The sequence below is a fragment of the Rhinoderma darwinii genome, chromosome 9 (genome assembly GCF_050947455.1).
Source record: "Rhinoderma darwinii isolate aRhiDar2 chromosome 9, aRhiDar2.hap1, whole genome shotgun sequence".
Classification (NCBI taxonomy): Eukaryota; Metazoa; Chordata; class Amphibia; order Anura; family Rhinodermatidae; genus Rhinoderma; species Rhinoderma darwinii.
Genome location: NC_134695.1, coordinates 1,578,910 through 1,605,120, shown reverse-complemented (window position 1 = coordinate 1,605,120; position 26,211 = coordinate 1,578,910). Strand labels below are relative to the sequence as shown.

At 41.9% G+C, this 26,211-nt stretch overlaps 1 protein-coding gene across 8 annotated transcripts in view; it reads left to right on the top strand.

Moving 5' to 3' along the window:
* Positions 1 to 26,211, top strand: part of DPF2 (double PHD fingers 2) — a 55,062-nt gene that overhangs the window by 16,515 nt on the left and 12,336 nt on the right. For 4 of the 8 annotated variants that reach the window (XM_075837175.1, XM_075837173.1, XM_075837178.1 and 1 more), the window contains exons 3-6: positions 2,528 to 2,635; positions 5,712 to 5,872; positions 14,472 to 14,564; positions 15,895 to 15,973. In XM_075837175.1, coding sequence (XP_075693290.1) covers positions 2,528 to 2,635; positions 5,712 to 5,872; positions 14,472 to 14,564; positions 15,895 to 15,973 — 441 coding nt within the window. Of the gene's footprint in view, positions 1 to 2,527; positions 2,636 to 5,711; positions 5,924 to 14,471; positions 14,565 to 15,894; positions 15,974 to 26,211 lie in introns of all 8 variants that reach the window. The other 4 variants (XM_075837174.1, XM_075837172.1, XM_075837171.1 and 1 more) reach the window with 1 other exon arrangement.

Genomic DNA, 26,211 nt, shown 5'->3' with positions numbered 1-26,211 from the left:
TCGAGGCCATCTCCTTTGCCCAGTTTCACACTGGTTTAAGAGCAAACCATTCCCATTGGAACCGCTCTCCAGATTCCTTTGACCAACAAATCCTTCTTCCCCTGACCATATGACGGACCCTCAACTGGTGACTCTTATCCCCAGCCAAGGCAGGTCCTTTACACATTCTGGACCCTAACGACTGAGGGCTTTTGATCCCAACAGGAATCCTCCCTTCCCATGAACATACTGAAATTGAGGGGGATCTTTCTTTGTCTCCAGTATTGCATGACCCTTCTGTCTGGTCTGAGTTCAAACGGACATAGTCTACTGCCGTGATAATCTGAATCACCAACAAAGGTTAGAGTTCAGCAGCAATGGCGCAGCTCCACATTCCTGCCCATTTCCCCAGTCGCGAATGGGTCGACCAATGGCGAATGTGGACATAGTGGCATCCAGGTTCCCCCGATTTAATATATGGGGATTCCAAAACGTGCGCAGTGGACATTTTAGTGGTTAAATGGGGCTAAATGATCTCTCCCACTCTACCCTTCCTTAACAGGCTTCTCAGGTGGGTCAAGGTTGAGGGGGTTCCCGCCATCCTCTGTTTGGCTGCATCATTGTTGGTACGCCAACATGGTAGCTCTGCTTGCCGATGTCCTCTGGCCATTGCCCCTCCGGCCCAATTTATTCTTTCAGTGACACCTCTCCTGCACGAGTTTACACTTGCCTCGTTTAACGGTGTTGCTGTTTAAAGCTTCAGTCTTTAGAACACGGGTCTTTTCGGTGTTGGTGATCCACACAATCTTGTGGGCTAGGAAGCCATCCATCCTCGGCCTGTATTTACCACCATACTTATAAGACCTACTTCCACTAATGTGAGGATTGGAATCATACCCCTTTTATTTTTTTTCTCTCTCCAGGATACTGTCGTTTTGTCCAAGAAGGGCTGGATCGCGGTTTTGCACTGGGTTACCTTAAGAGGCAGGTTTCTGTGATTTTTTTTATTTTATTTTTTATGTCGTCCAAGGTCTCTTCTTTCCACCTTAACGAGGATATTGTTTTAGCGTCAGTCGCACGGTCCTGGTGCATATAAATATGTGCTTTATTCACAACTTGAATGTTTTCCATGCCTTGTGGGTTTACTTATCCCTCACTTCCTCATTCTACAAGTTCGTTCGTTCGTTCGTTCGTTCGTTCGTTTGTTCGTTCCAGAAGGTCCGAGGACGGGTTTGGCTGCCTCTAAGACTATCGCCCACTGGATTCTGTTACTATTCACGAGGCCTACCGGGTCGAGGGGAGGGAACCTCCATTCCGGGCCATCCACTAGGGTGGTTGGAGCCTCCTGGGCTATGCGCTATTAGGCTTCTGCAATTAAAGTGTGTAAGATGACTACCTGGTCTACTCTGCACACGTTTACCAAGTTTTACAGGGTACTTTTTCTTCAGCGGATGCTTCACTTGATCGTAATGTCTTGCAGGCATCTGTGGTGTAGATGATCATTCCCTTTTCTTTCTTCTGTTCCCACCCCCAGGGAGATCTTTAGGGCTCTGCGTCTGTGACCTGTTTTTTTCCCCCCTGCTTTTCCTACTGCTTTATATAGAGACTGAATTAGCTCAGTGTCTGTAGGAGAGCTATATCCTGGCAAAGGGGCCAACACTTGAATTCTTAGTATCACGCCTCCTAGTGGCAACAACATATACCCACGGTCTGTGTGCCCCTGTGGAATGGACAAGAAAAGGAGTTTATGGTGAGTATGCAAAAAATCTTCCTGATGGGAGTAGTAAAAGACACTCCCCTCTATTACTCTTTCCTGCACTATGGACTACTAGGAGTAAGGAGAAGGCAGTGACATCTCCTCCCATAGGAGGCTCAAGTCATAACTGTCCAAATATGCACAGTGACGTCACTGGCACTTTCCCGGTACCAGGTGTCGCTGCCTTCTCACTCCTAGTAGTGCAGGTGAGAGATTTACAGAGGGGGTGCCATTTACATCTTTCATCAGGAGAAAAAACCAGTCCATTGTGACAGAGGTACCGAATAATCACCCCCTCCGCCCTCCTTCCATCCTCCCGTTTCCCCTATACTGTGTATAGTTCATAGAAGCGCTGCCTGCTTGTTTGTGCTAAGCTGGCTTTCTGGAGAGTGGGAGGTGGCTGTATAGATGACATATCCCATTGCATGCCTATACAGTAGGATACGTTGTATTCTTCGGTCCGAGGTATGTCGGGAGTCCTCTCAAAGTAAATCTAAGATGGAAGCCACAAAACGTGGTGTGAACAGAGCCTAACTGTCAGAAAGACACCAGGGTAAATGTCCAATCGCTTAGTCATAATTATTAGTCGTTAAACGATTACATCTTTTTATTGTGGCTCAGCACTAGCTGACTCTACAAAAGGTTGGGGGTCACCTGTCATGGATCTAACTGAGAAATGTAATAGTGTTCACCCCGATGTTGGTTATTTTTGGTCAGTGTTTACTTGATTATTAGCTTATTAGAAAGAAGTGTAATTTTGATCTTGAATTATTATTTTTTTTTTTTTTTTAGGCTCCGCACCAGGTCAGCTGTATACATATCCCTCTCGTCGCTGGCGCAAGAGGAGGAGGGCGCACCCTCCTGAAGACCCTAGGCTTTCTTTCCCCTCACTTAAGCCAGGTATTTTTTTTTTTTCTTCGTATTTGCTACGAATGCAGTTTGTCACTTTGTTTCATCTGTGAATCGTGGGTCAAATTGTGACTTGCTGTAAGGCTGGGTTAACACGAGCATGTTACGTCCGTAAGGGACGGAACATATTTCGGCCGCAAGTCCCGGACCGAATACAGTGCAGGGAGCCGGGCTCCTAGCATCATAGTTATGTACGATGCTAGGAGTCCCGGCCTCTCCGTGGAACTACTGTCCCGTACTGAAAACATGATTACAGTACGGGACAGTTGTCCGGCAGCGAGGCAGGGACTCCTAGCGTCGTACATAACTATGATGGTAGGAGCACGGCTCCCTGCAGTGTGTTCGGTCTGGGACTTGCAGCCGAAATACGTCCGTCCATTACGGACGTAACATGCTCGTGTGAACCCAGCCTAACTTTAGTACATTTTTTCAAACTTTCTCTTTTGTACGCTTCACTCCCATTTTTGATAGAAAAAAAGTAATACAGGACAGCGAATTCTTAACACTTTGTAAAGCCAGCTGAAGATATATTTTTTAAAGAGGACCTATCACGGTATGTAGGGACCCTATTAATGAAACATCAGCCACTTAATAAAGTTAATTCTCACTAAATGTATGTAGCTTAAAAAAAAAGCAAATAAACCTCGGTATAAACCAACTTTCGTTTTGCTTATCAATCGGTAAACGCTATAGTAATACAGTATTTAGAGCTATTCTACATAGAGTGTGAGATCTCATGATAACCAGCGAGATCTCGTGTTCTGAAACTGGAGTCTGCCGTGGGAAGTTGTGGTAGTAGCAGGGGATGCCGGGAACGCCAAATAAGGAAGCTCGGGACCTGACTCTTGCGGAGATGAGGGTCATTTGCATAACTAACTAGGTTTATACTAGTTTAGTTACATTTTTCTTTTATTATATACATTTAGCTAAATATTACTTTATTAAGGGACCAATGTTTTTATTAATAAAACATGTACCCTATGTGCTGTGGTGTGACCTCTTTAACTACTGATCCCTTTTGTGGCCTGTAGCTTCTTTATCCAACACCCGTTTTCTTTTTTCCTTTGCATTTAAGTGTTCGTATAGGAATGTAAGGTCCGAGAATAGGGCTGTGGTCGTTTCATGCAAGCAGCCTTTTTATAAAATGTAATAGGTTTACGGCTTGCGATTTTAATTTTCTTAAATCTTTTTTAGTTCATGTCTTAGGCCCCATGCACACGAACGTGTTTTTACGGGAGAATTGCGGCCCCATTCGTTTCTATGGGGCCATGCACACGACCGTAGTTTGAAAGAACGGACCTGTCTTGTTACGGCCGAGTTCTGTGGTCCAGGCTCATTGAAAATGATGGCGGAATGTGCATGTCCCACGACTCGCGGCTGACAGTCCGCAGCCGGCCGACCCGAAAATCACGGCCGTGCACATGGCTACGGTCGTGTGCATGAGCCCTTAAAGAAAACTTGTCGTTTTTTTTTTGTTTTTTTTCCCCCCTCTAAACCAGATACTGTAATTATTTTTTTTGGCCCTCCCGCTATGGACCCTACTCTGCTCGGCACCTAATATGCTATTTTTGAGTAATGGAAAGGAGGAGACCTCATCTCTCCTCAATAGGCGACGCTTCATGCATCACTGTGATGTTCTGATTGGACAGTGTCAAAGTGATGCAGGGGTAACCCCAATTGAGAAGAGAGGAGGTTGTCTCCTCTCCATACCTTTACTCAAAATTAGCCTATTAGGCGCCAAGTGGAGCAGGGACCGAAGTGGGACAACGGTAGGGCCAAAAACCTATATAAATTGCAGCGCTGGAATCGAGAGGGCGCCAGAAATAAGTGGCAATATGTTGTTTAAAAAATAAATAAATAATAATAAAAAAAAACATGACCGGTCCTCTTTAACTTTGGAGGAAACTAAACTATCTGTACAAAACCTATACACACATGACATACAAACGGCTTGATGTCGATTACACAACTTTGAGTTTGTTGTGTTAAGAACAACATTTAAATATACTATAAACATCATATTCATCTGGCAATGATGTTGACCAAATATTAAAGCTATGCATATTAGCTGTGTAAATTTAGTTACCATTCGTGATTGAAACAATTTAGGGATCCGTGACTCAAATGTCACTTATTGTTTATTTAAAATCTTCCTATATGGTTGGTGGAATCCACAATGTTTCAGTTTAATACATAAATCCCCAAAAAAAGGAAACTACGGAATTAAAGGGAGTCTGTCACCAGAATTTCCGTGTTAAACTAGTACCAGGGTTTTGTAGAGGAGACGAACCTGTTTCGATCGTTTATTTTCCGTTTCTGCTTACTGCCTCCTTTTGTAGAGAAATACGTTTTATTAAGTTTATGCTAATGAACATTTAGGTGCAATGAGGGCGTTACCATTGCACCTAAATGCTGATACTTCGCTCCCCAGTTCAAACCCCCTCCATCCCTTCTTACATTGATTGACAGGTGCCAGGCAGCAGAATCGGCGCATTCATGCCTGGCTCCGTACTAACTAACGCACGCGCATCCCTGCACTTCACTCGGCGCATTCGCAGTACGATTTTTCTGCTCGACATTCTAATCGGCAATACTGCGCATGCGCAGCGTCCCTGCTCTTTATTCGGCGCGTTCGCAGTACTGCCGATTAGAAGATCGAGCAGAAAGACCGTACTGCGCGTGCGCCAAGTGAAGAGCAGGGACGCGTGCGCTTTACAGATAGTACGGGGCCAGGCATGAATGCGCCGATTACGCTGCCTGGCACCTGTCAATCAATGTAAGAAGGGATGGAGGGGGTTTGAACTGGGGAGCGAAGTATCAGTATTTAGGTGCAATGGTAACGCCCTCATTGCACCTAAATGTTCATTAGCATAAACGTATTAAAACGTATTTCTCTGCAAAGGAGGCAGTAAGCAGAAACGGAAAATAAACGATCGAAACAGGTTCGTCTCCTCTACAAAACCCTGGCACTAGTTTAACTTAGACATTCTGGTGACCGACTCCCTTTAAACTATGAGACCACCAATTATATTGTAATATTTATTTTTTTCCCCAACTTCTAATGTAGACCCTGAGCAGCTTTTGAAGAAAGAAGGATTTATACCACAAGATGGCAGCAGCCTAGAAGCTCTTTTGCGATCAGACCCTATTGAAAAGAGAATTATTCCTGACCCTCGAGATGATGACAGCCTCACAGAGTTCCCCCCTGTTGCCGGCCGAGCACGGAAGGTACAGGCCTACAGCAGGAGACAGCGTTTTGTAGCGAGCGGGATTATCACGGTAAAGTCAGGGAGGTGACAGATTGTTTAGAGGCACAGCACTATACTATTGTGTCTATGAGCAGTTTCCTTATTTGTACATATTGTGTGTGAGATAGATAGAGAGATAGATATATATATATATATATATATATATATATATATATATATATATATATATACACACACGCGCACTATAACAGACTTTTCTGTTTAGATGCCTGTTTTGATTATTTCGGACACCTATAAATGAAACATGCTCTTAAGTTCTAGTTCTCCTCTATGCTACATGTTCTTTGTAGTTGTTATTAAGACTTGGAAATACTGGTATAAGGTTTGGAGACTAACTGCCATTTCAGACGTTTGTGTGATAAATCCAGAATGCATTGCAACCGTTAGGCCGAATGCACACGTTTGGTATTAAGTGCGGTTTTGCCGTATGCATTTGCGCGCGCCAAAACCGCAGCGTAATACAGTACTAGAAAAGTTTGAGACTCCAGGTAAACTCATGTCCACGCCTCACTATTTTTCAGGAGTTAAGTTGACCCGCCTTGCGTATTTTCGGAACTGCAGCATGTCAATTTGTCTCGCAATTCCACTTGCGAATTCTATCTCTGTAGTTCTTAAGAAATACGGCGCCACACCCGCAGCATGAAATCGCAGCAATTTACGCAGCAGAGCGTGAAACGCATAAAAAAACGCGCCTACGGTTTCCTTCGGTCTTGCTGCGAAGCCGATTTCTCAAATCTGACGTGTCACTTTATGTGGTAATAACTTCGGAATGCTTTTACATATCAAAGTGATTCTAAGTTTTTCTCGTGACATATTTATTGTACTTTGTTAGTGAAAAAAATTGGTAGATAAATTCAATATTTATTTGTAAAAAAAAACACCAAGATTTGGAGAAAATTTGCAAAAATTAGCATTTTTCTAAATATAATTGTATCTGCTTGTAATACAGATCGTAATACCACACAAAATAGTTTACATTTCCCATATGTCTACTTCATGTTTGCATCGTTTTTTGAACGTCCTTTTACTTTTCTAGGACGTTACAAGGCTTAGAACTTTAGCAGCGATTTCTCATATTTTCAAGAAAATTTCAAAAGGCTATGTTTTCAGGGACCTGTTCAGTTCTGAAGTGGCTTTGAGGGCCTTATATATTAGAAAGTCCCCATAAATCACCCCATTTTGAAAACTGCACCCCTCAAAGTATCCAAAACAGTATTCAGAAAGTGTTTTAACCCTTTAGGCATTTCACAGGAATTAAAGGGAATGTGTTGCCAGAAAAACATGTTTTTTTTTTAAAAATTAAACATTTAGTGTGTGGGTGATTAAACACTGTTCAAATTTTTTTTATTTTTTTTGCACGAGTCCAGGTAATATTATAAATTTTTTCTAATTTATAATACTACCCATTTTTGGTCACTAGATGGAGCTAGTTCCCAAAATTGCAGCATTGCAACATTGGGTTAAAAGCCCTCGCTCTAGTGAGCTCTCAGCATCCCCCCCTCCTTTATCCTGGCTAGTGCCGGGATAAACGAGGGGTTTGAAAGGTTTAACCTCCTACACTGTGTGTCGCCATTTTTTGAGGTAACCCACAGTGTAGTAGGTTTACATACAGTAGTAAACACACACAAACACTAACATACATTGAAATCTCTTACCTGCTCCTGCCGCCGCGGCTCCCTCCGGCCCGTCCGCTCCCTTTGCTGCCGCTGTTCCATGTGCACAAGTCCGGAAGCCGCGACCGGAAGTAGTAATATTACTGTCCGGCCGCGACTTCCGGTCCACAGGAAAATGGCGCCGGACGGCGCCAATTTCGAATAGGACTGTGTGGGAGCGGCGCATGCGCAGTTCCCACACAGACGCCGTACACGGCAGTCAATGGGACGGGAGCCGTTCGCAGTCCCTATGGGACTGTGGCTGCCGTATTCCATGTCTATGTGTGTCGTTAATCGACACACACAGAAATGGAACAAAAAATGGCAGCCCCCATAGGGAAGAAAAAGTGTAAAAATAAGAAACAGTAAAACACAAACACACAAATGAAAATAAACGTTTATATTAAGGCACTAACATCTTTAACATATAAAAAAATTATTTGTGATGACACTGTTCCTTTAAAGCAAAGTAGAGGTCAAATTTACAAATTTCAATTTTTTTATTTTATTTGCCAAAATGCATTTTTTTCTGTACCACTGAAGGTTTTACCCGAGAAATGCAACTCAATATTTATTGCCCAGATTCTGCAGTCTTTAGAAATATCCCACATGTGGCCCTAGTGTGCTAATAGACTGAAACATCGGCCTCAGAAGGAAAGTAGCACCTAGAGGATTTTGGGGCCTCCTTTTTTTTATTTTTTTTAAGAATATATTTTAGGCACCATGTTATGTTTGAAGAGGTCTTGTGGGATCAAAACAGTAAAGACCCCCAAAAGTGACCCCATTTTGCAAACTACACCCCTCAAGGAATTCATCTAGGTATAGTTAGCATTTTGAATCCACACTTTTTTTGCTAAATTTATTTGAATTCGTATGTGAAAATGAAAATCTGCTTTTTTTCTGAAAAAAGTAGAATTTTTAATTTTTAGGGTATGTTCACACGGCTTAGCAAAATACGTCTGAAAATACGGAGCTGTTTTCAGGTGAAAACCGCTCCCTGATTTTCAGAAGTTTTTGTAGCAACTTGCGTTTTTCGCGCCGTATTTTACGGACGTTATTGGAGCTGTTTTTCAATGGAGTCAATGAAAAATGCACTTCTTTTTACGCGCCGTATTTTGACAGCGACGCGTAAAATTACACCTCGTGGGAACAGAACACCGTTAAACCCATTGCAAGCAATGGGCAGATGTTTGTAGGCGTAATGGAGCCGTTTTTTCAGGCGTAATTCGAGGCGTTATACGCCCGAATTACGTCTGAAAACAGTGCGTGTGAACATACCCTTACAAGGAATAAAGGAGAAAAAACACCCCAACATATGTAGAGCAATTTCTCCCGATTATAGCAATACCCCCCTATATGTGGTAATAAACTACTGTTTGGATCCACAGCAGGGCTCAGAAGGGAAGGAGCAGCATTTGGATTTCTGATTTTGCTGCAATAGTTTTCAGTGCCGTGTCACGTTTGCAATGCACTGGAGGAACCAAAATAGTGGAAACCCCCCAAAATTGACCCCATTTTGGAAACTACACCCCTCAAGGAATTTTTCTAGGGGTAAAGTTAGCATTTTGACCCACAGTTGTTTTGCTGAATTCATTGGAATTAGTATGTAAAGGTAAAAATCGTTTTTTGTTTTTTTTTTTGTTTTTTTTTTAATGAAAAAACGTAGCCATTTTTAATTTTTACAAAGAATAAAGGAGAGAAAGCACACCAACATTTGTAAAACAATTTCTCCCGATTACGGAAATACGCCATATGTGGTAATAAACAGCTGTTTGGACCCACAGCAGGGCTTAGAAGGGAAAGAGTGCTATTTGGCTTTTGGAGCTCAAATTTAGCGGAAATGGTTTTTGGGTGCTATGTCACATTTGCAAAGCCCCTGAGAGGCCAAAAGTGACCCCATTTGAGAAACTACACCACTTAAGAAATCTATCTAGGGGTATAGTAAGCATTTAGACCCCACAGGTCTTTTGCAGAATTTATTAGAATTAGGCCGTGAAAATGAATATCAACATTACTTCCACTAAAATTTTGCATTTTTTTCAATTTCATAAAGGAAAAAGCCGCCCAACATTTATAAAGCAATTTCTCCCGAGTATGGCAATACCCCACATGTGGTCATGAATGTTTTTTTTTCATTAGAAAAAAACCTGACTGAACCATTTTTTGCTTTTTCTTTTTAGTTTTTCCCGCCCCCGCGTTCCAAGAGCCATAACTTTTTTTTTATTTTTCCGTCAATAGTGGTGTGAGGGCTTATTTTTTGTGGGATGAACTGGAATTTTTATTGGTACCATTTTTTAGTACATACAACTTTTTGAGCACTTTTTATGCAATTTTTTTGATGGCGCCAAGGTGACCAAAAAAATAGCGGTTTTACATTCTTTTTTACGGCGTTCACTGTGCGAGTTAAATATTGGTAGATTGTAATAGTTCTGACTTTTACGGATGCAGCGATACCAATTTTGTGTATTTTTGTAATTTTTTTACATTACTTTAGAGAAAAAAAAATTGAAAAGTTTTTTTTTTTTGGGACTTTAAATATTTATTTAATTTTTTTTCACTAATAACTACTATTTACTTTTGTTTTTACACATTTTATTAGTCCCCCTAAGGGACTTGAACCAGCAATCAGTAGATCGCTGGTACAATACACTGCAATACTAATGTATTGCAGTATATTGTACTTTTTACAGGCTAATGTAAAAGCGGGACCGCTGTTCCTGTCAGTTAGTCCTGGGTGTCGGCTCTAATACACAGCAGACACACGCAGCGTATTGCGCGGGCTCAGCGCGTGAGCCCACTCCATACATCACCCCCCACACCACGACATGCTATGTCGTGGTGCGCGAATGGGTTAATGTAAAATTGTAACATTTTCCACTGATATGCCATTTTAGTGCACAATATGTTGTGCCCAGTTTGTGCCACTGAAGAAAAATACCTCATAAAATATTGGGTATGGCGATGCCAGATTTGTGGGCGTAAACTGCTGTTTGGAAGGGAGGGAGTGGCATTTGGCTTTTGCAGCGCAGATTTAGCTTGGTAGTAGTTCTGTTTGGCGTTTTGCTGGTATTTCAGTTTATAATGTGGGGGCAAATGTACGCTGTGGAGGGTAAATCAGGGTATAATAAGAATGTATAATAATGGGGTAAATAAATAATAATTCATAGATATGTCGCACTGGTGCCCAATCTTATCCGCTTTTGGAACACTGCACAATTTGTGTTGTCATATTCTGAGAGCCAGAACTTCTTTATTTTTTCTTAATCGGAGCTGTGTGAGGGACAATCTGTAGTTTTCATTGGTACCATTCTGGGGTACGTGCGTTTTTTGTGCTTGTTTTTTTTAATTTTATTTTATTTGTTGTTTTTTTGAATCACTTTTTATTTCATTTTTTGGCAAGCAAGGTAACCAAGAACCATCAATTCTGACAATGTTTTTTTTTATTCTTTTTTTTTTTTTTTCTATGCCGTTCACCCTGGGCTATAAATGACCATTTTACTTTATTCTGTGGGTCGATATGATTACGGCGATACCATTTGTGTATATATATTTTTTTTATGTTTTGCAGCGTTTGTGCAATAAAATCACTTATTTATAAAATCAATTTTTTGTGTCCCCATATTCTGAGAGCCATAACTTTTTTTTTTTATTCAGTCAAAAAAAGCTGTGTAAGGGCTTGTATTTTTGGGGGGATGAGTTGTAGTTTTTATTGGTACCATTTTGGAGTACATGCGACTTTTTGATCACTTTTTATTGTATATTTTGGCAGTGGTGGTGACCAAAATATAGCGATTCTAGCGTTTTTTGTTTTTTTTGCGCCGTTCACCGTGCGGGAAAAATAATATTATAGTTTTATAGTTGGGGTCGTTACGAACGCGGTGATACCAAATAATGTGTTCATTTTTTTCCTATAATAAAGGACTTATGGGAAAAAAAGCAGTGTTTATGTAACTTTTTTTTTTTAATTTTACTTTTACACTTTTTTGAAAAAACATTTTTACTATCCTTTTTTTTTTTTTTTTTTTTTTTCCTTGTCCCACTAGGGGACACTTAGACTTGCAGCTCTGATCGCTTCTAGAACACATTACACTACCTACGTAGTGTAATGTGTTCTAACTGTCATTGTGACTTAGCCTTCCTGTCAGAGTGACGGTCATGAGAACCAGCCTCCAGCTGGTCCTCATAGGGTTTCGTACATGGCAGCCCGGAGGCCATTGTCTGGCCTCCGGTTGCCGTGACAAGGATCGCCAGCCGCGGCAAATGCATGTGGGGGCTGCCGATCGGCTCTAAACCTCTTTAATGCGGCGATCGCAATCGACTGCTGCATCAAAGGTGTTAATTGCCGATTTCAGCGGCGACGGGCCGCTGATTGGCAACGGGGAGAGCAAGGCAGACACCCTGCACAGTTAAACGCTGCTGTGGTGTAGCGCCGTGCGGCGGTTAACTGTTAAAGCACGGACGTAATTGCACGCCCAGGTGCGCGAAGTTACTGCTCACCTGGACGTGCATGTACGCCAAGCTGCGGGAAGGGATTAGTAGGCTCTGGGACATAGCAGCTGCCATGGCAACCTTTTGGCACACCGCGATCATGTCTTTGAGGGTGCCGATGTGTTCACATAGGGTGCCCCCTCCCTCTGTAAATCCATTAAGGCTGTGTTCCCACAGTGCAGATTTGCGGCAGATTTTGCATGGTTTTTTTTTTTTGTTTGTTTTTTTATAGCCAAAACCAGGAAAGAAACCTAAACAGAAGAAATATACATAGTAAGGCCTCATGCACACGACCGTATTTTTTTCCCACCCGTAAATACTGGCGTAAATACGGGTCCGGTGTCACACGTATTCCACCCGTTTAGCACCAGTATTTACGAACCCGTGCCCGTAAATATGGGTCCGGTGTCACCCGTATTCCACCCGTATTTACGGGCACGTTTTTGGCGGCAAAATAGCACTGCACTAATCGGCAGCCCCTTCTCTCTATCAGTGCAGGATAGAGAGAAGGGACAGCCTTTTCTGTAATAAAAGTTAAAGAAATTCATACTTACCCGGCCGTTGTCTTGGTGACGCGTCCCTCTCTTCACATCCAGCCCGACCTCCCTGGATGACGCGGCAGTCCATGTGACCGCTGCAGCCTGTGATTGACCTGTGATTGGCTGCAGCAGTCACATGGCCTGAAACGTCATCCAGGACGTCCGGCCGGATGTCGAGAGGGACGCGTCACCAAGGCAACGGGCGGGAGACCGGACTGGAGGAAGCAGGAAGTTGTCGGTAAGTATGAAAGTCTTTTATTTTTATTTTTTACAGGTTTATACTGATCGGTAGTCACTGTCCAAGGTGCTGAAAGAGTTACTGCCGATCAGTTAACTCTTTCAGCTCCCTGGACAGTGACTATTTACTGACGTCGCTTAGCAACGCTGCCGTAATGATGGGTGCACACATGTAGCCACCCGTCATTACGAGAGCTCCATAGACTTCTATGGACTGTCCGTGCCGTTATTACGGCCTGAAATAGGACATGTTCTATCTTTTTCAACGGCACAGGCACCTTCCCGTGAGAAAACGGGAAGGCACCCGTCGCCAATAGAAGTCTATGAGCCCGTTATTACGGGTCGTAATTACGACCCGTAATAACGGGAGTTTTTACGGTCGTGTGCATGAGGCCTTAGGCTTTATGGGTCTGCTCTCCTGGATACAATTCTGGTTTTGAATAAAAAAAACGCATGCAAAATCTGCAGCAAATCTGTGCTTTGGTAACCCAGCCTTAGGTTCCGTGGTCCGCATTGACTGTGGCATGTGAGGGTTTAAACGGCCGGGATCAGACTCCACTCTTTTCCTGGCGGTTGCAGCAAGGTTTTAGCTGTATTCTGCAGCCGATACCTGCTGTGCATTATGCTGGCACAGCTCCTGAGACATCCTGCGATGTAATATTACAGCATGGTGTGCGAACTACCTGCTACCCATGATGTGCTATTCTGCCAGTGTCGGAAGGGTGTAAAGGTGTTTTTCCCATTTAGGCAACTCAAAAGGAAGCTGCTACGATGGTCAGTTAATCGCCATGGGTTGAGCCTCTCAAACCTGCAGATAGTACTCATGGGCAACTCTGCACTCAGGGGGATTCCTCTGATCTCCGTAGGCCCTATTAGTTGGTATAAGGCCCCATGCACACGAACGTGCTTTTGCGGCCGCAATTCCCCCGAAAATCCACGGGAGAATTGCAGCCCCATTCATTTCTATGGGGCCATGCACACGACCGTAGTTTTTACGGTCGGTGCACGGCCCGGGAGCCCGCACCACAGAGAGAACGGACCTGTCTTATTACGGCCGTCTTCTGCAGTCTGGGCTCATTGAAAATAATGGCCACGGCCATGTGCATGTCCCGTGATTTGCGGGCGACTCGCGGCTGACAGTCCGCAGCCGGCCGTGCACATGGCTACGGTCGTGTGCATGAGCCCTAACCCTTTTAAACTATACCTACTTTATTATGTAAATCTTGCTTTATTTCAATTTCATAAAAGCTCTGTAACATTGCTGGAGTAGTTTCACAAAACCCCTTGAGAAATCACATGCTCATTTGAGAATGAAGTCTCTTTCCAGTACATATCCCATCTGCTGAACCTCGGAGACCCTGCATCACAGGGGGGAGCGTAAATTTGGTATGTAGCTCAATGAAAGCGTTGTAAGCAGGAAATCAAGAGTGTATTGCAGCAGGTTGCCATATCAGCCTGTAAATAGGAATGAAATATATAGTGTCTATGGCTTAACCACTTACGCTATATATCAGCAGAGCAATGTATGGTCTTAAATGTTTTTCTTCTTATTTGTTGTGGTGTTTTTATGTGTTTTTTTTGTATCACTGTTCACTGCAGCAATTTATTTACTCAGATATATTTTATATTATTAACCCCATAGCGTATACTGGATCCTGATGATTTTTTAGATGACCTTGATGATGAAGATTACGAAGAAGACACACCCAAAAGGCGCGGAAAGGGCAAAGCGAAGGTGAAAATAGCTTTACGTGTGTTTGTCTTTCATCTAAACATTTTGTTTTTTTTCATGTTGCTTTTTGTACTTGAAAATGTAAGTCTGAGTCAGAAATGTTACTTCCTTTGAAATAAATGACAGTACAGACCTGCACAGATGCTGCAGAGATGTAGATAGAACGTAGGACTTGTCTCCAAACCTTCTATGTTTAATATGAGCCTTTGCCGTAATCCTCCTATTTAATGTAATAATACAGCAAGGGTCCCATATGGGGAGCCTAAGAAGCAGGAGGTACATGATGCAACATCTTTTAAAGGGAATGTGTTGCCAGAAAAACATGTTTTTTTTGTTTTTTTTAGTTAAACAGTTAGTGTATAGGTGATTAAACATTGTTCTAATTTTTAATTTTTTTTTCACGAGTCAGGAAATATTATAAATTGGATTCAATTTATAATATTTCCCAGCACTGGTCACTAGATGGAGCAATTCCCAAAATTGCAGCATTGCATGTAGTAAAGCAACCACATTGCTTTATGCTGCAAAATTGGGAAAAAATCCCTCGCTCTAGTGAGCTCTCAGCATCCCCCCTCCTTTATCCTGGCTAGTGCCGGGAGAAACGAGGGGTTTGAACGGTCTAACCTCCTACACTGTATGTCGCCATTTTTTGAGCTAACACACAGTGTAGAAGGTTTACATACACTAGTAAACACACACTGAAACACGCACATACATAGAAATCACTTACCTGCTCCAGTCGCCGCCGCTCCCTCCGGTCCGTCCGCTCCGTCCGCTCCGTCTGCTGCCGCTGGTCCAAGTGCACAAGTCCGGAAGCCGCGACCGGAAGTAGTAATCTTACTGTCCGGCCGCGACTTCCGGTCCACAGGAAAATGGCGCCGGACGGCGCGCATTTCAAATCGGACTGTGTGGGAGCGGCGCATGCGCCGTTCCCACACACACGGCGTACACCAAAGTGGATGGAACGGGCCCCGTTCGCAGTCCCTATGGGACTGGAGCTGCCGTATTCCATGTCTGTATGTGTCGTTAATCGACACATACAGAAATGGAAAAAAAAATGGCAGCCCCCATAGGGAAGAAAAAGTGTAAAAATAAAAAAAAGTAACAGACAAATACACAAATAAATATAAACGTTTTTAATAAAACACTAACATAAAACTGATATTAAAAAAAAAAATTTGGTGACACTGTTCCTTTAAAGGAAGATGAATCGGATCATTTAAAGTGACCTTTTTTTATTTGTTCTATAATAACTGAAGGATCACTAACTATTAGGGATGATGTGTCTTTTAGTCGTGGTCTTATCTGCAAGGGATTTATCTTTCATTTCTAGGGAAAAGGTTTGGGCAGTGCCAGGAAGAAGCTGGATGCTGCAGCTCTGGACGACCGGGATAAGCCATATGCCTGTGACAGTGAGTCAGATTTCCTGTGTTTTTGATGAAGTTTTTCAATCATGTCCTGTTTTTTTTATTTTTCAGTTTAATAACTCTTTTTGTGGGAAAACCTGCTTTTATAAGGCTTTCTTTCTGTCCTTTGTTTCTCCATTGGGCATTCTATTTCCCAAAGGGGTTCTATCCCTTGCATGAAAGGTTAACGGTAAAAACTAAGATTTGGATCCTGCATTGTTATAGTTTTTCAGAACTTACAATTAAACATGTTATTTTTAATTCCAACTTTCAGTATTTGAAGAGCTCACGCTGGCTGCTAGATGCCCTTTTATATTAGATATTTTCAAAAGTATATGAAGTCCGATACAGCCCATTTATGTAGATGATCCCTGTATCATTCATCACATTATATAAGTTTTTTTTGCGTGTCTGTGTGCAGATATTTATGATTTGCAAAAGCTCATACAGCAGCAGTATTACAAAATATGTGATTGCTATTATCAAATGTCCGTAATGGCACTAATATATAAATGTGGGCCCTCTCATGACTAGTTTAGTTTTTTTTCTTTTTTTTCTTTGCAAGATGAATTCTGTAAGTTCCACTGTGTTGTTAATGTTGAAGCTGACAGAAGAGACTAAAGCCTTTTTCAGTTGCCCGTATTACGGCTGTGCATGGGGTTTAAATTCAGTGGCAAAAATGGAGGCGTTGGTAAAGCCTAAGGGGAGTTTTAACACCTGAGCGTATGGACAGGCGGTGTCCTGATGAGACCACTCCTATGTAAATTATTCCAAGTTAAATGTGGAGTGGGGGCAGGGAGTTTTAGCTCTATAAAGGTAAGAGAAGTATTTCAAATAAATATATGCAGCATTGAGAGTATTGACATAAACGTCTGTCATGTTAAAGGTAGAAGTTCTATGGAAATGAGCGTATACAACTTGAATACGTGCTTAATAATGGAACATTATTCTTAGACCTGGGCTATACACAGATCGTCTAGGCACTCCTATAATCCCACCTTTGCTACAAGTCATTTTATGAAATTACTGATCTTCCCTGGTCAACTGTAAGTGCTATTATTGTGAAGTGGAAGCTTCCGAGGGTAACCGCTCAGCCATGAAATGGTAGACGACGCAAACTCGGAGCACGGCTGCCAAGTGCTAAAACACCTAAAAATCGCCTATCCTGTGTTTCATCGCTGCAGAGCTCTAAACTGCCTCTGGAAGTGACATCAGCACAAGAACTGTACATCGGTGGCTTCATGAAATGGGTTTGATTATCGAGCAGCTGCACACAAGCCTAAGATCAGCACGTCGCCACTTGACTCTGGATCAGTGAAAGCTTGATCACTATCTGGTAATCTCATGGGCGAATTTTGGATTTGGCAGATGCCTGGAGAACGCTACATAAATAACAGAATGCATGGGCAGAATAAAGTAGTGTTACACGCTGATTTCCGCCGTCTGTCACTTAGTAAAGTGCTGTATTTTAGGAGAATTTACAGAATATATCTGCGTCATGTGTCCGGCGATGCAGGGCTTGAGACCAGTGATATGCACGCAGCCGCTGATCTACACATTTCTCCCTGTACACAGTGTTTCTGTCACTAGTTGATGCTGCGTTCAGACAGGGCAGCATAAATATCTGACAGATCCTCTTGAACACACTGACACTTAAATAAAGATACCAACATCTGAGTATAGGCTTTTGTTTCTTCAGCAGAATGTTTTGTATGTGGGCATGTTCCATATCTGCCTGTGGCCTATTTTATAACAATGTGATAGATTCTCTGGGGATCTGTTAATGTTCTATGTTATATGAATCATTTATTTAGGAAGCAATCAGATGACTAATGTTTTGCGCTCAAGTTCATTAATTTATTCCAGTGTATTAAATTTAAAATGGACAGCCTGTTTTACTTTTATTTAGTCTTAAAGGTATAGTGTTCCTGCGATGAAATATTTTTGGGAACAAATATGTATTCGCATTATTTTTTCACTACACCACCAAAGTAGGGTCCCCCATCTCCCCCTTATTAGAGGAAACAAAGGGAGAGCCATTAAATTACTCTCTCCTACTTGCTTTTTGTCTGTAGGTGTCCCACCTCACAAGAAATGGGCCACGTGGCATGCAGCCTGTTGAGGATAGGGTGGGCAGTGAGGCCCCCTAGCTCCGTGGCAAACTGAGCATCCTGGACTGACGGAGATGCAGCAGATTCAGAGACAGAATATTTAAAAATCTGAGACTGCTCAGCATCCCAGTTTTGGATTATGAACCAAGGCGAGTCTGATCTAAATTTGGGCAAATCTCAGATTTTCCTTGGAATTGTAATGTCAGAGGTCAAATCCTGGTGCATAAGATAGGCAGAGTCGTACAACTCAAGAGAAGCTTATGTTTGTTCTGGGGCTTGTTCCATCCCATAATCCAGTTGTCAGATGGACACAGTGCAGGCAATATGCCTTTAACCCCTTAACGCTCAGTGACGTACTATTCCGTCATGGAAACCGCCCTGTTCGCGCTCCATGATGGAATAGTACGTCACGGGACACATACAGGATCTGTGACAGCTGCTGTTTCGTACAGCAGCTGTCACAGCTCCTACAGCGGGGACCGATCGCTGTGGCCCCGCTGATTAACCCCTGAAAAGCCGTGTTCAATAGCGATCACGGCTTTTTAGGGGTTAAGCTGCCATTGCCGGCCTGCTACACGATAGCTGCCAGCGATAGTGACTATGGCAACCGGACACCAAACAATGGCTTCCGGCTATGCCATCGACGGAAGCCTAGTGGGTCCTGACAACGTCAGGACCCACTATGCTGTCTGTCAGTGAGTAGCTGACAGTTCTAATACACTGCACTACGCATGTAGTGCAGTGTATTAGATTAGCGATCAGGGAGTCCTGCCCTCAAGTCCCCTAGTGGGACAAAGTAAAAAAATAAAATGTGTAAAAATAAATTATTTAAAAGTAATAAAAGTAAAAATCCCCCCTTTTCCCTTATCAGTCCTTTATTATTAATAAAAATATATAAACAAACAAATAAACTATACATAATTGGTATCGCCGCGTCCGTAACGGCCTGAACTACAAAATTATTTCGTTATTTATCCCGCGCGGTGAACGCCGTAAAAGAAAATAATAATAAACCGTACCAGAATCACAATTCCTTGGTCACTTCACCTCCCAAAAAATGGAATAAAAAGAGATCAAAAAGTCGCATGTACCTAAAAATGGTACTGATGGAAACTACAGTTCGTTACGCAAAAAATAAGTCCTCGCACGGCTTTATTGATGGAAAAATAAAAACGTTCTGGCTCTTAGAATAAGGTAACACAAAAAGTTAATGATTTTTTACAAAACGTATTTTATTGTGCAAACGCCATAAGACATAAAAAAAACTATAAACATAGGGTATCACCGTAATCGTATCGCCCCACAGAATAAAGTGAATATGTCATTTATAGCGCACGGTGAACGCTGTAAAAAAAATAGAATAAAAAAACAATAGTAGAATTGCTGTTTTTTAGTCACCATGCCACCTAAAAATAGAATAAAAACTGATCAAAAAGCCGCATGCACCCCTAGAAAACTACAATGAATTCCTCAAGGGTTCTAGTTTTCAAAATGGGGTCACTGTTGGGGGGTTTCCACTGTTTTGGCACCACAAGACCTCTTCAAACCGGACATGGTGCCTAATAAAAAGGAGGCCTCATAATCCTCTAGGTAGTCCTTTGCTTCGGAGGCCGGTGCTTCAGTCCATTACCGCACTAGGGCCACGTGTGGGATATTTCTCAAAACTACAGAATCTGGGCAATACGTATTAAGTTGCGTTTCTCTGGTAAAACCTTTTGTGTTATAAAAAAAAAATGGTATAAAAAGGATTTTCTGACAAAAAAAAAATATGTACATTTCACCTCTACTTTGCTCTAAGTTCCTGTGAAACACCTAAAGGGTTCATAAACTTTCTATATGCTGTTGTGAATACTTTGAGGGGTCTAGTTTCTAAAATGAGGTGTTTGATAGGGGTTTCTAATATATGGGCCCCTCAAAGCAACTTCAGAACTGAACTGGAACCTAAAAAAATAAATAAATTAGGCAATACTTCGCTTCTTACATTATATTGATAATGAGCCGTGCCCACCCCGAGATGGCCCCAGTTTTGACCGTTTGTATAAACGGAGACCCCTATTAGACCGTTTCAGTGCCCGCTTTTCCCAAGCATACACCCTAAGAAGTGTATTTCTATTGATGAGTCCTTGGTACATTTTAAAGGGAGGGTTCAATTCCGCCAGTACCTGCCGGGTAAGAGGGCAAGGTATGGCGTAAAAGATGTATAAGCTGTGCGAGAGCATCAGGGTATACCTACAAATTTAGGATATATGAGGGGAAGGACACCAGTGCTCAGCCCCCAGAATGCACCCCCCCTCCCCTTACTGGGAGTTAATGCAAAAATTGTGTGGGATTTGGTGCACCCACTGCTGGACCAGGGTTACCACCTTTACCTGGATAATTTTTATACCAGCGTCCCACTCTTCAACTGCCTTGCTTCCAGAAGTCCTGCGTCATGCGGCACTGCTAGAAGAAATCTGAGAGGCCTCCCTAAGACTCTGCAGGGCAAACACTCAGAAGGGGTGAGAGCAGGGCACATTCTAGCAGCAACATATTGTGTGTCAAGTACAAGACAAGAGAGATGCCACACCAGTACCCATGTACCAGGACGAGGTACCAGTACAGAGAACCCCAAACCAGATTGCATCCTGGACTACAATAGGTACATGGGAGGGATGGACTTGTAAGATCAAATCCTGAAGCCCTACAGCACCATGCGGTGTGGTATAAGAAGCTGGCCGGGCGCATCATACAGATGGCATTGTACAATGCGTATGTCCTACATCGATGTACAGGCCAGACGGGAACTTTCCTGGAATTTCAAGAGGTGGTTATCAAGAAACTAATTTTTAGGGACCAAGAAGGGGGGGCACCCAGTACTTCTGGAAGCGACGCCACACGCATCGTACCAGGGCAACACTTTCCAGGAGAAGTTCCCCAAGCTGGCAAGAAAGGAAAAAGTCAAAAGAGGTACAAAGTCTGCTATAAGAGGGGGATAAGGGAGGACACAATATATCAATGTGACACGTGTCCAGAAAAACTAGCTCCGTATGAAAGAGTGCTTCAAAATTTATCATACATCCCTTGATTTTTAATCTACCCCAGTTTTACTTACCCTGATGCACTCCGCACAGCTTATCCCCCTCGTCTTTCCCCTCTGAGCCCTGCTGTGTGCCCAGGCAGCTGATTACAGCCACATGTAGGGTATTGACGTACCCATGAGAACCCACATTACAGTTTATGGGGTGTATGTCGCCGGTCAAAATGCTCACTACACCTCTAAATGAATGCCTCAAGGGTGTCGTTTTTATAACGGGGTCACTTCTTGGGGGTTTCAACTGTACTGGTACCTCAGGGGCTTCTGCATACATGACTGCACCAAAAAATCCCCAGTAGGCCAAATGGTGGTCCTTTCCTTCTGAGCCCTCCCATGGGCCCAAACGGCAGTTTATCACCACAAATGGGGTATTGCGGCACTCAGGACAAATTGGGCAACAGAATGGAGTATTTTGTTCCCTGTGAAAATAGGAAATTTTGATCATAAATTACATCTTATTGGAAAAAGTCATTATTTTAATTTCACAGCCCAATTAAAATAGGTGCTGTGAAAAAACTGTGTGGTCAAAATGATAACCACAACCATGAATGAATTCCTTGAGGGGTGTAGTTTCCAAAATGGGGTCACTATTGGGGGATTCCTACTGTTTTGACACCTCAACACCTCTTCAAACCTGGCATGCTGCCTAAAATATATTCTAATATAAAAGAGGCATCAAAATGCACTAGGTGCTTCTTTGCTTCTAGGGCTTGTGTTTTAGTCCACGAGCGCAGTAGAGCCACATGTGGGACATTTCTAAAAACTGCAGAATCTGGACAATACATATTTAGTAGTGTTTCTCTGGTAAAACCTTCCGTGTTACAGAAAAAAAATGGAATAAAATTGAAATTCAACAAGAAAAATGAAATTTGCAAATTTCACCTCCACTTTGCTTTAATTCCTGTGAAATGCCTGAAGGGTTAAAAAACTTTCTAAATGCTGTTTTGAATACTTTGAGGGGTCTAGTTTTTAAAATGGGGTGTTTTATCAGGGTTTCTAATACATAGACCACTCAAAGCCACTTCAGATCTGAAGAGGTACCTTAAAAAAAAGGCTTTTTAAATTTTCTTTAAAAAAAAAGAGAAATTGCTGTTTATGTTCTAAGCCTTGTAACGTCCAAGAAAAATAAAAGAATGTTCAAAAAACGATGCCAATCTAAAGTAGACATATGGGAAATGTGTACTAGTAACTATTTTGGGTGGTATAACCATCTGTTTTACAAGCAGATGCATTTAAATTCTGAAAAATGCTATTTTTTATAAATTTTCCCTAAATTTTGCAATTTTTCACCAATAAACACTGAATATATCATCCAAATTTTACCACTAACATAAAGCCCAATGTGTCACGAGAAAACAATCTCAGAATCGCTTGGATAGGTTTAAGCATTCCGACGTTATTACCACATAAAGTGAAATGTCAGATTTGAAAAATGGGCTCTGAGCCTTAAAGGCATGGTGTCGGCCCAAAAACATGTTTTTTTTTTAAAATTTAAACATTTAGTGTGTGGGTGATTAAACATTGTTCAAATTTTTTTTATTTTTTTCGCGAGTCAGGAAATATTATAAATTTTTTCAAATTTTTCAAAATTTATAATACTACCCATTTTTGGTCACTAGATGGAGCTGTTTGGAGCTAGTTCCCAAAATTGCAGCATTGCAACATTGGGTTAAAAGCTATCGCTCTAGTGAGCGCTCAGCATCCCCCCCTCCTTTATCCTGGCTAGTGCCGGGATAAACGAGGGGTTTGAAAGGTTTAACCTGCTACACTGTGTGTCGCCATTTTTTGAGGTAACTCACAGTGTAGTAGGTTTACATGCAGTAGTAAACACACACAAACACTAACATACATTGAAATCGCTTACCTGCTCCTGCCGCCGCGGCCCGTCCGCTCCCTTTGCTGCCGCTGTCCCATGTGCACTTGTCCGGAAGCCGCGACCGGAAGTAGTAATATCACTGTCCGGCCGCGACTTCCGGTCCACAGGAAAATGGCGCCGGACGGCGCCAATTTCGAATAGGACTGTGTGGGAGCGGCGCATGCGCAGTTCCCACACAGACGCCGTACACGGCAGTCAATGGGACGGGAGCCGTTCGCAGTCCCTATGGGACTGTGGCTGCCGTATTCCATGTCTGTGTGTGTCGTTAATCGACACACACAGAAATGGAACAAAAAATGGCAGCCCCCATAGGGAAGAAAAAGTGTGAAAAAAAGAAACAGTAAAACACAAACACACAAATGAAAATAAACGTTTATATTAAGGCACTAACATCTTTAACATATAAATAAAATATTTGTGATGACACTGTTCCTTTAACTGGTTGCCGACACAGGACGAGTATGCTCGTCCTGAGCGGCGAGCACTTCGCGCATTAGGACGAGCATACTCGTCCTGTGTGACAGCCGTCCCTGCCGTCTCTGTGTGTGCGATCGAGAGCGGGGCAACGGCTGTAATATACAGCCACGGCCCCGCTCTGACAGTGGAGAGGAGAGAAACATCTTCTCTCCGCTGTTAACCCTTTGAACGCCGCGATGACAGCTGATCGCGGCGTTCAAAGAGAGGGGACTGCACATTGATCGCGTCACAGAAAATAACTGTGACGCGATCAAAGCCCACAACTCGTATGGCCAGACAGCCCAGGGTCCAGTGAAGGACCCCAGGGCTGTCTGAACATATTTCCTGTTGTTAGGGCATACTGAGGTATGCCCTAACAACTGCCTGTGTACGATCAGTAACAGGCTAATGTACTGGCATATAGATCTATGCCAGTACATTACAGTTACAAAATAAAAATCAAAATGATAAATCCCTTTATGGGATTAACAAAAAAAGTTAAATGAATGTAAAAAAAAAATAATGGTAAATAAATAAATAAAAAGTAAATAAAATACACAGAAATACACATTTTTTATAATAAATAAACTTTTTAAAATATAAGTCCCAAAACATGAAATAATATGGAAATATTTGGTATCGCCACGACCGTAACAACGTGTACAACAAATGTATACCATTATTTATGATGATCGGTGTATGGTGTAAAAAAAAAAATATTAAAACTGCTGCGCAACTGCTTTTTTTCTGCATTTTAATCTAATTAAAAATTTATAGAAATTAAACGATAATGTATTTGTACCAAAAAATGGTACCTACATAAAGTACAACTCGTCCCGCAAAAAACAAAGTCTCATACAACTATGTCGTACAAAAAATAAAAGCGTTATGAGCGTCGGGATGCAAAGAGGGAAATGTAAAAAAAATTGCTCTGTCCTCAAGGCTAAAATTGGCCGTGTCCTTAAGGGGTTAAGGCCAAAACAAGGCTGGGTCCTTAAGGGGTTAAGCATGCAGCTGGTATTCAAATGTTTGGATCTCTGTCTATTAAAAGGGTTGTCCATATGCATGTCAGAGTAGTGTCGAATAGTGTAGTAGACTGTTATTGTTTACCTTCAAACACTGGACAATTTAATCTTATTCCAAGTGGAACTGTTGCAGTATATGTTTGTATATTTATTTTATTTTTGTGTTATACAATGTGTATTTTTAAAGGAGGGAACGAATGTGTTGTGAACATAGCCCTTTACTATCCGCTAGACAGCTCCCGGTCATCTGAAGTTTCATCTTCTTTTTTTTTTTCCCCTCATCATTTCTTAGTCATATGTTAGAACATGAAAGGTAAATTGGTATCTATCTGGTTTAAAAGAATAACTCCTATTTGTGCTCAAACATCCAGAAACCAACATGCATACAACAGCTGCAGAACAGAACGCACCATCTGTGTTAGCGCATGCAGCTGTATAAAAATCTGTCACACTGAGTTGCAAGGCTGCAAATTGCCAAAAACAAAGAAGCCATTACATGCCTTTCCAGTGTCTCTACTGTCCATTTATTTTTATTTATTTTGTATCCAAATAGCTAAACATGTATCTTTCTGCTAAATTCTGAAAAAGCAAAATACACAATTACGGTAAAATATTTAGCTCTGGCACAGATTTAATCTAGTCCAGAGCAAAAACCAATTTATTGAACATGCTCTAGGTTTGCATCATTACTTCTAATAACGTATCTCTTCATGTTTGGATGCAGTTACATTATCCTGATCTACCTTGCAGTAATATGCCTAGAGACCAAGTTAAAACGAGTGTATTATGTTTCATGTATAGGAATAGATTACACATAAGTTTAGTCATATTATACAGATTCTACACAGCGTCTCTTTGGTCCAGGTGGTGCAACTGTCGCGGGGGTTAACCATCCCTGGATATTTGTATTGTGCACAATGGGTTAAGCCCTTAGGCCTTTCAAATCCTCCACATCATAAATAAGGTATTTGCAGGGAGCAGATGCCAGGGTACTCAAGTTTAAAATTAATTTAATTTTCATACGTCCAGAACTGTCTTAGTGTTGTGGTTTTGTTTGTTTTTTTAATTATATTGAACTTTAGAAGCGAGAACCTATTCATGACGGCGGCCTACTGTGCCGTTTTTGTCAGCTGAGATCGTGCACCCAGTAGGTTCAGCATCTGCAAGTGTAGCCTTGCTTAAATTTAAAGTCCGATATGTAAGGGAGCTATATCGGTGACATATCAAACATTGGGTAAGGACTGGAAATTGGGATCACCACGAAAGTTTGGCCCCAACCAGCACATAAATTCATCAGTTTGCAAGCAGAGAGGTGTCCACTCGTTAACGGTCATATCTCCATGAAAACTGGCATTGGGATACTTTGTTCTCTACCCAGTTTCAATAAAATGATCAGTACACTTTTTACTTTTTCCAATGCTTATTTCGTTTATCTAAAAATGCCTGAGAGGTGGCGGTGCCCAAGCATGACGTGTGTGTGTGTGTGTGTGTGTGTGTATACACATATATATATATATCTCTCGATAAGGTCTATGGGTTTTATTTTTCTGTCTAAATGTAATACAGGGAGCATTAACACTTAACTTTAACTGTAATAAATAGTAAGTGCCTTAGTAATCTGCTAACGCCATTAGATTTTGTATTAGTTAGATTTTACATTTTGTAATACTTGTGTATGTTGAATAAATGAAGTATGATTGACC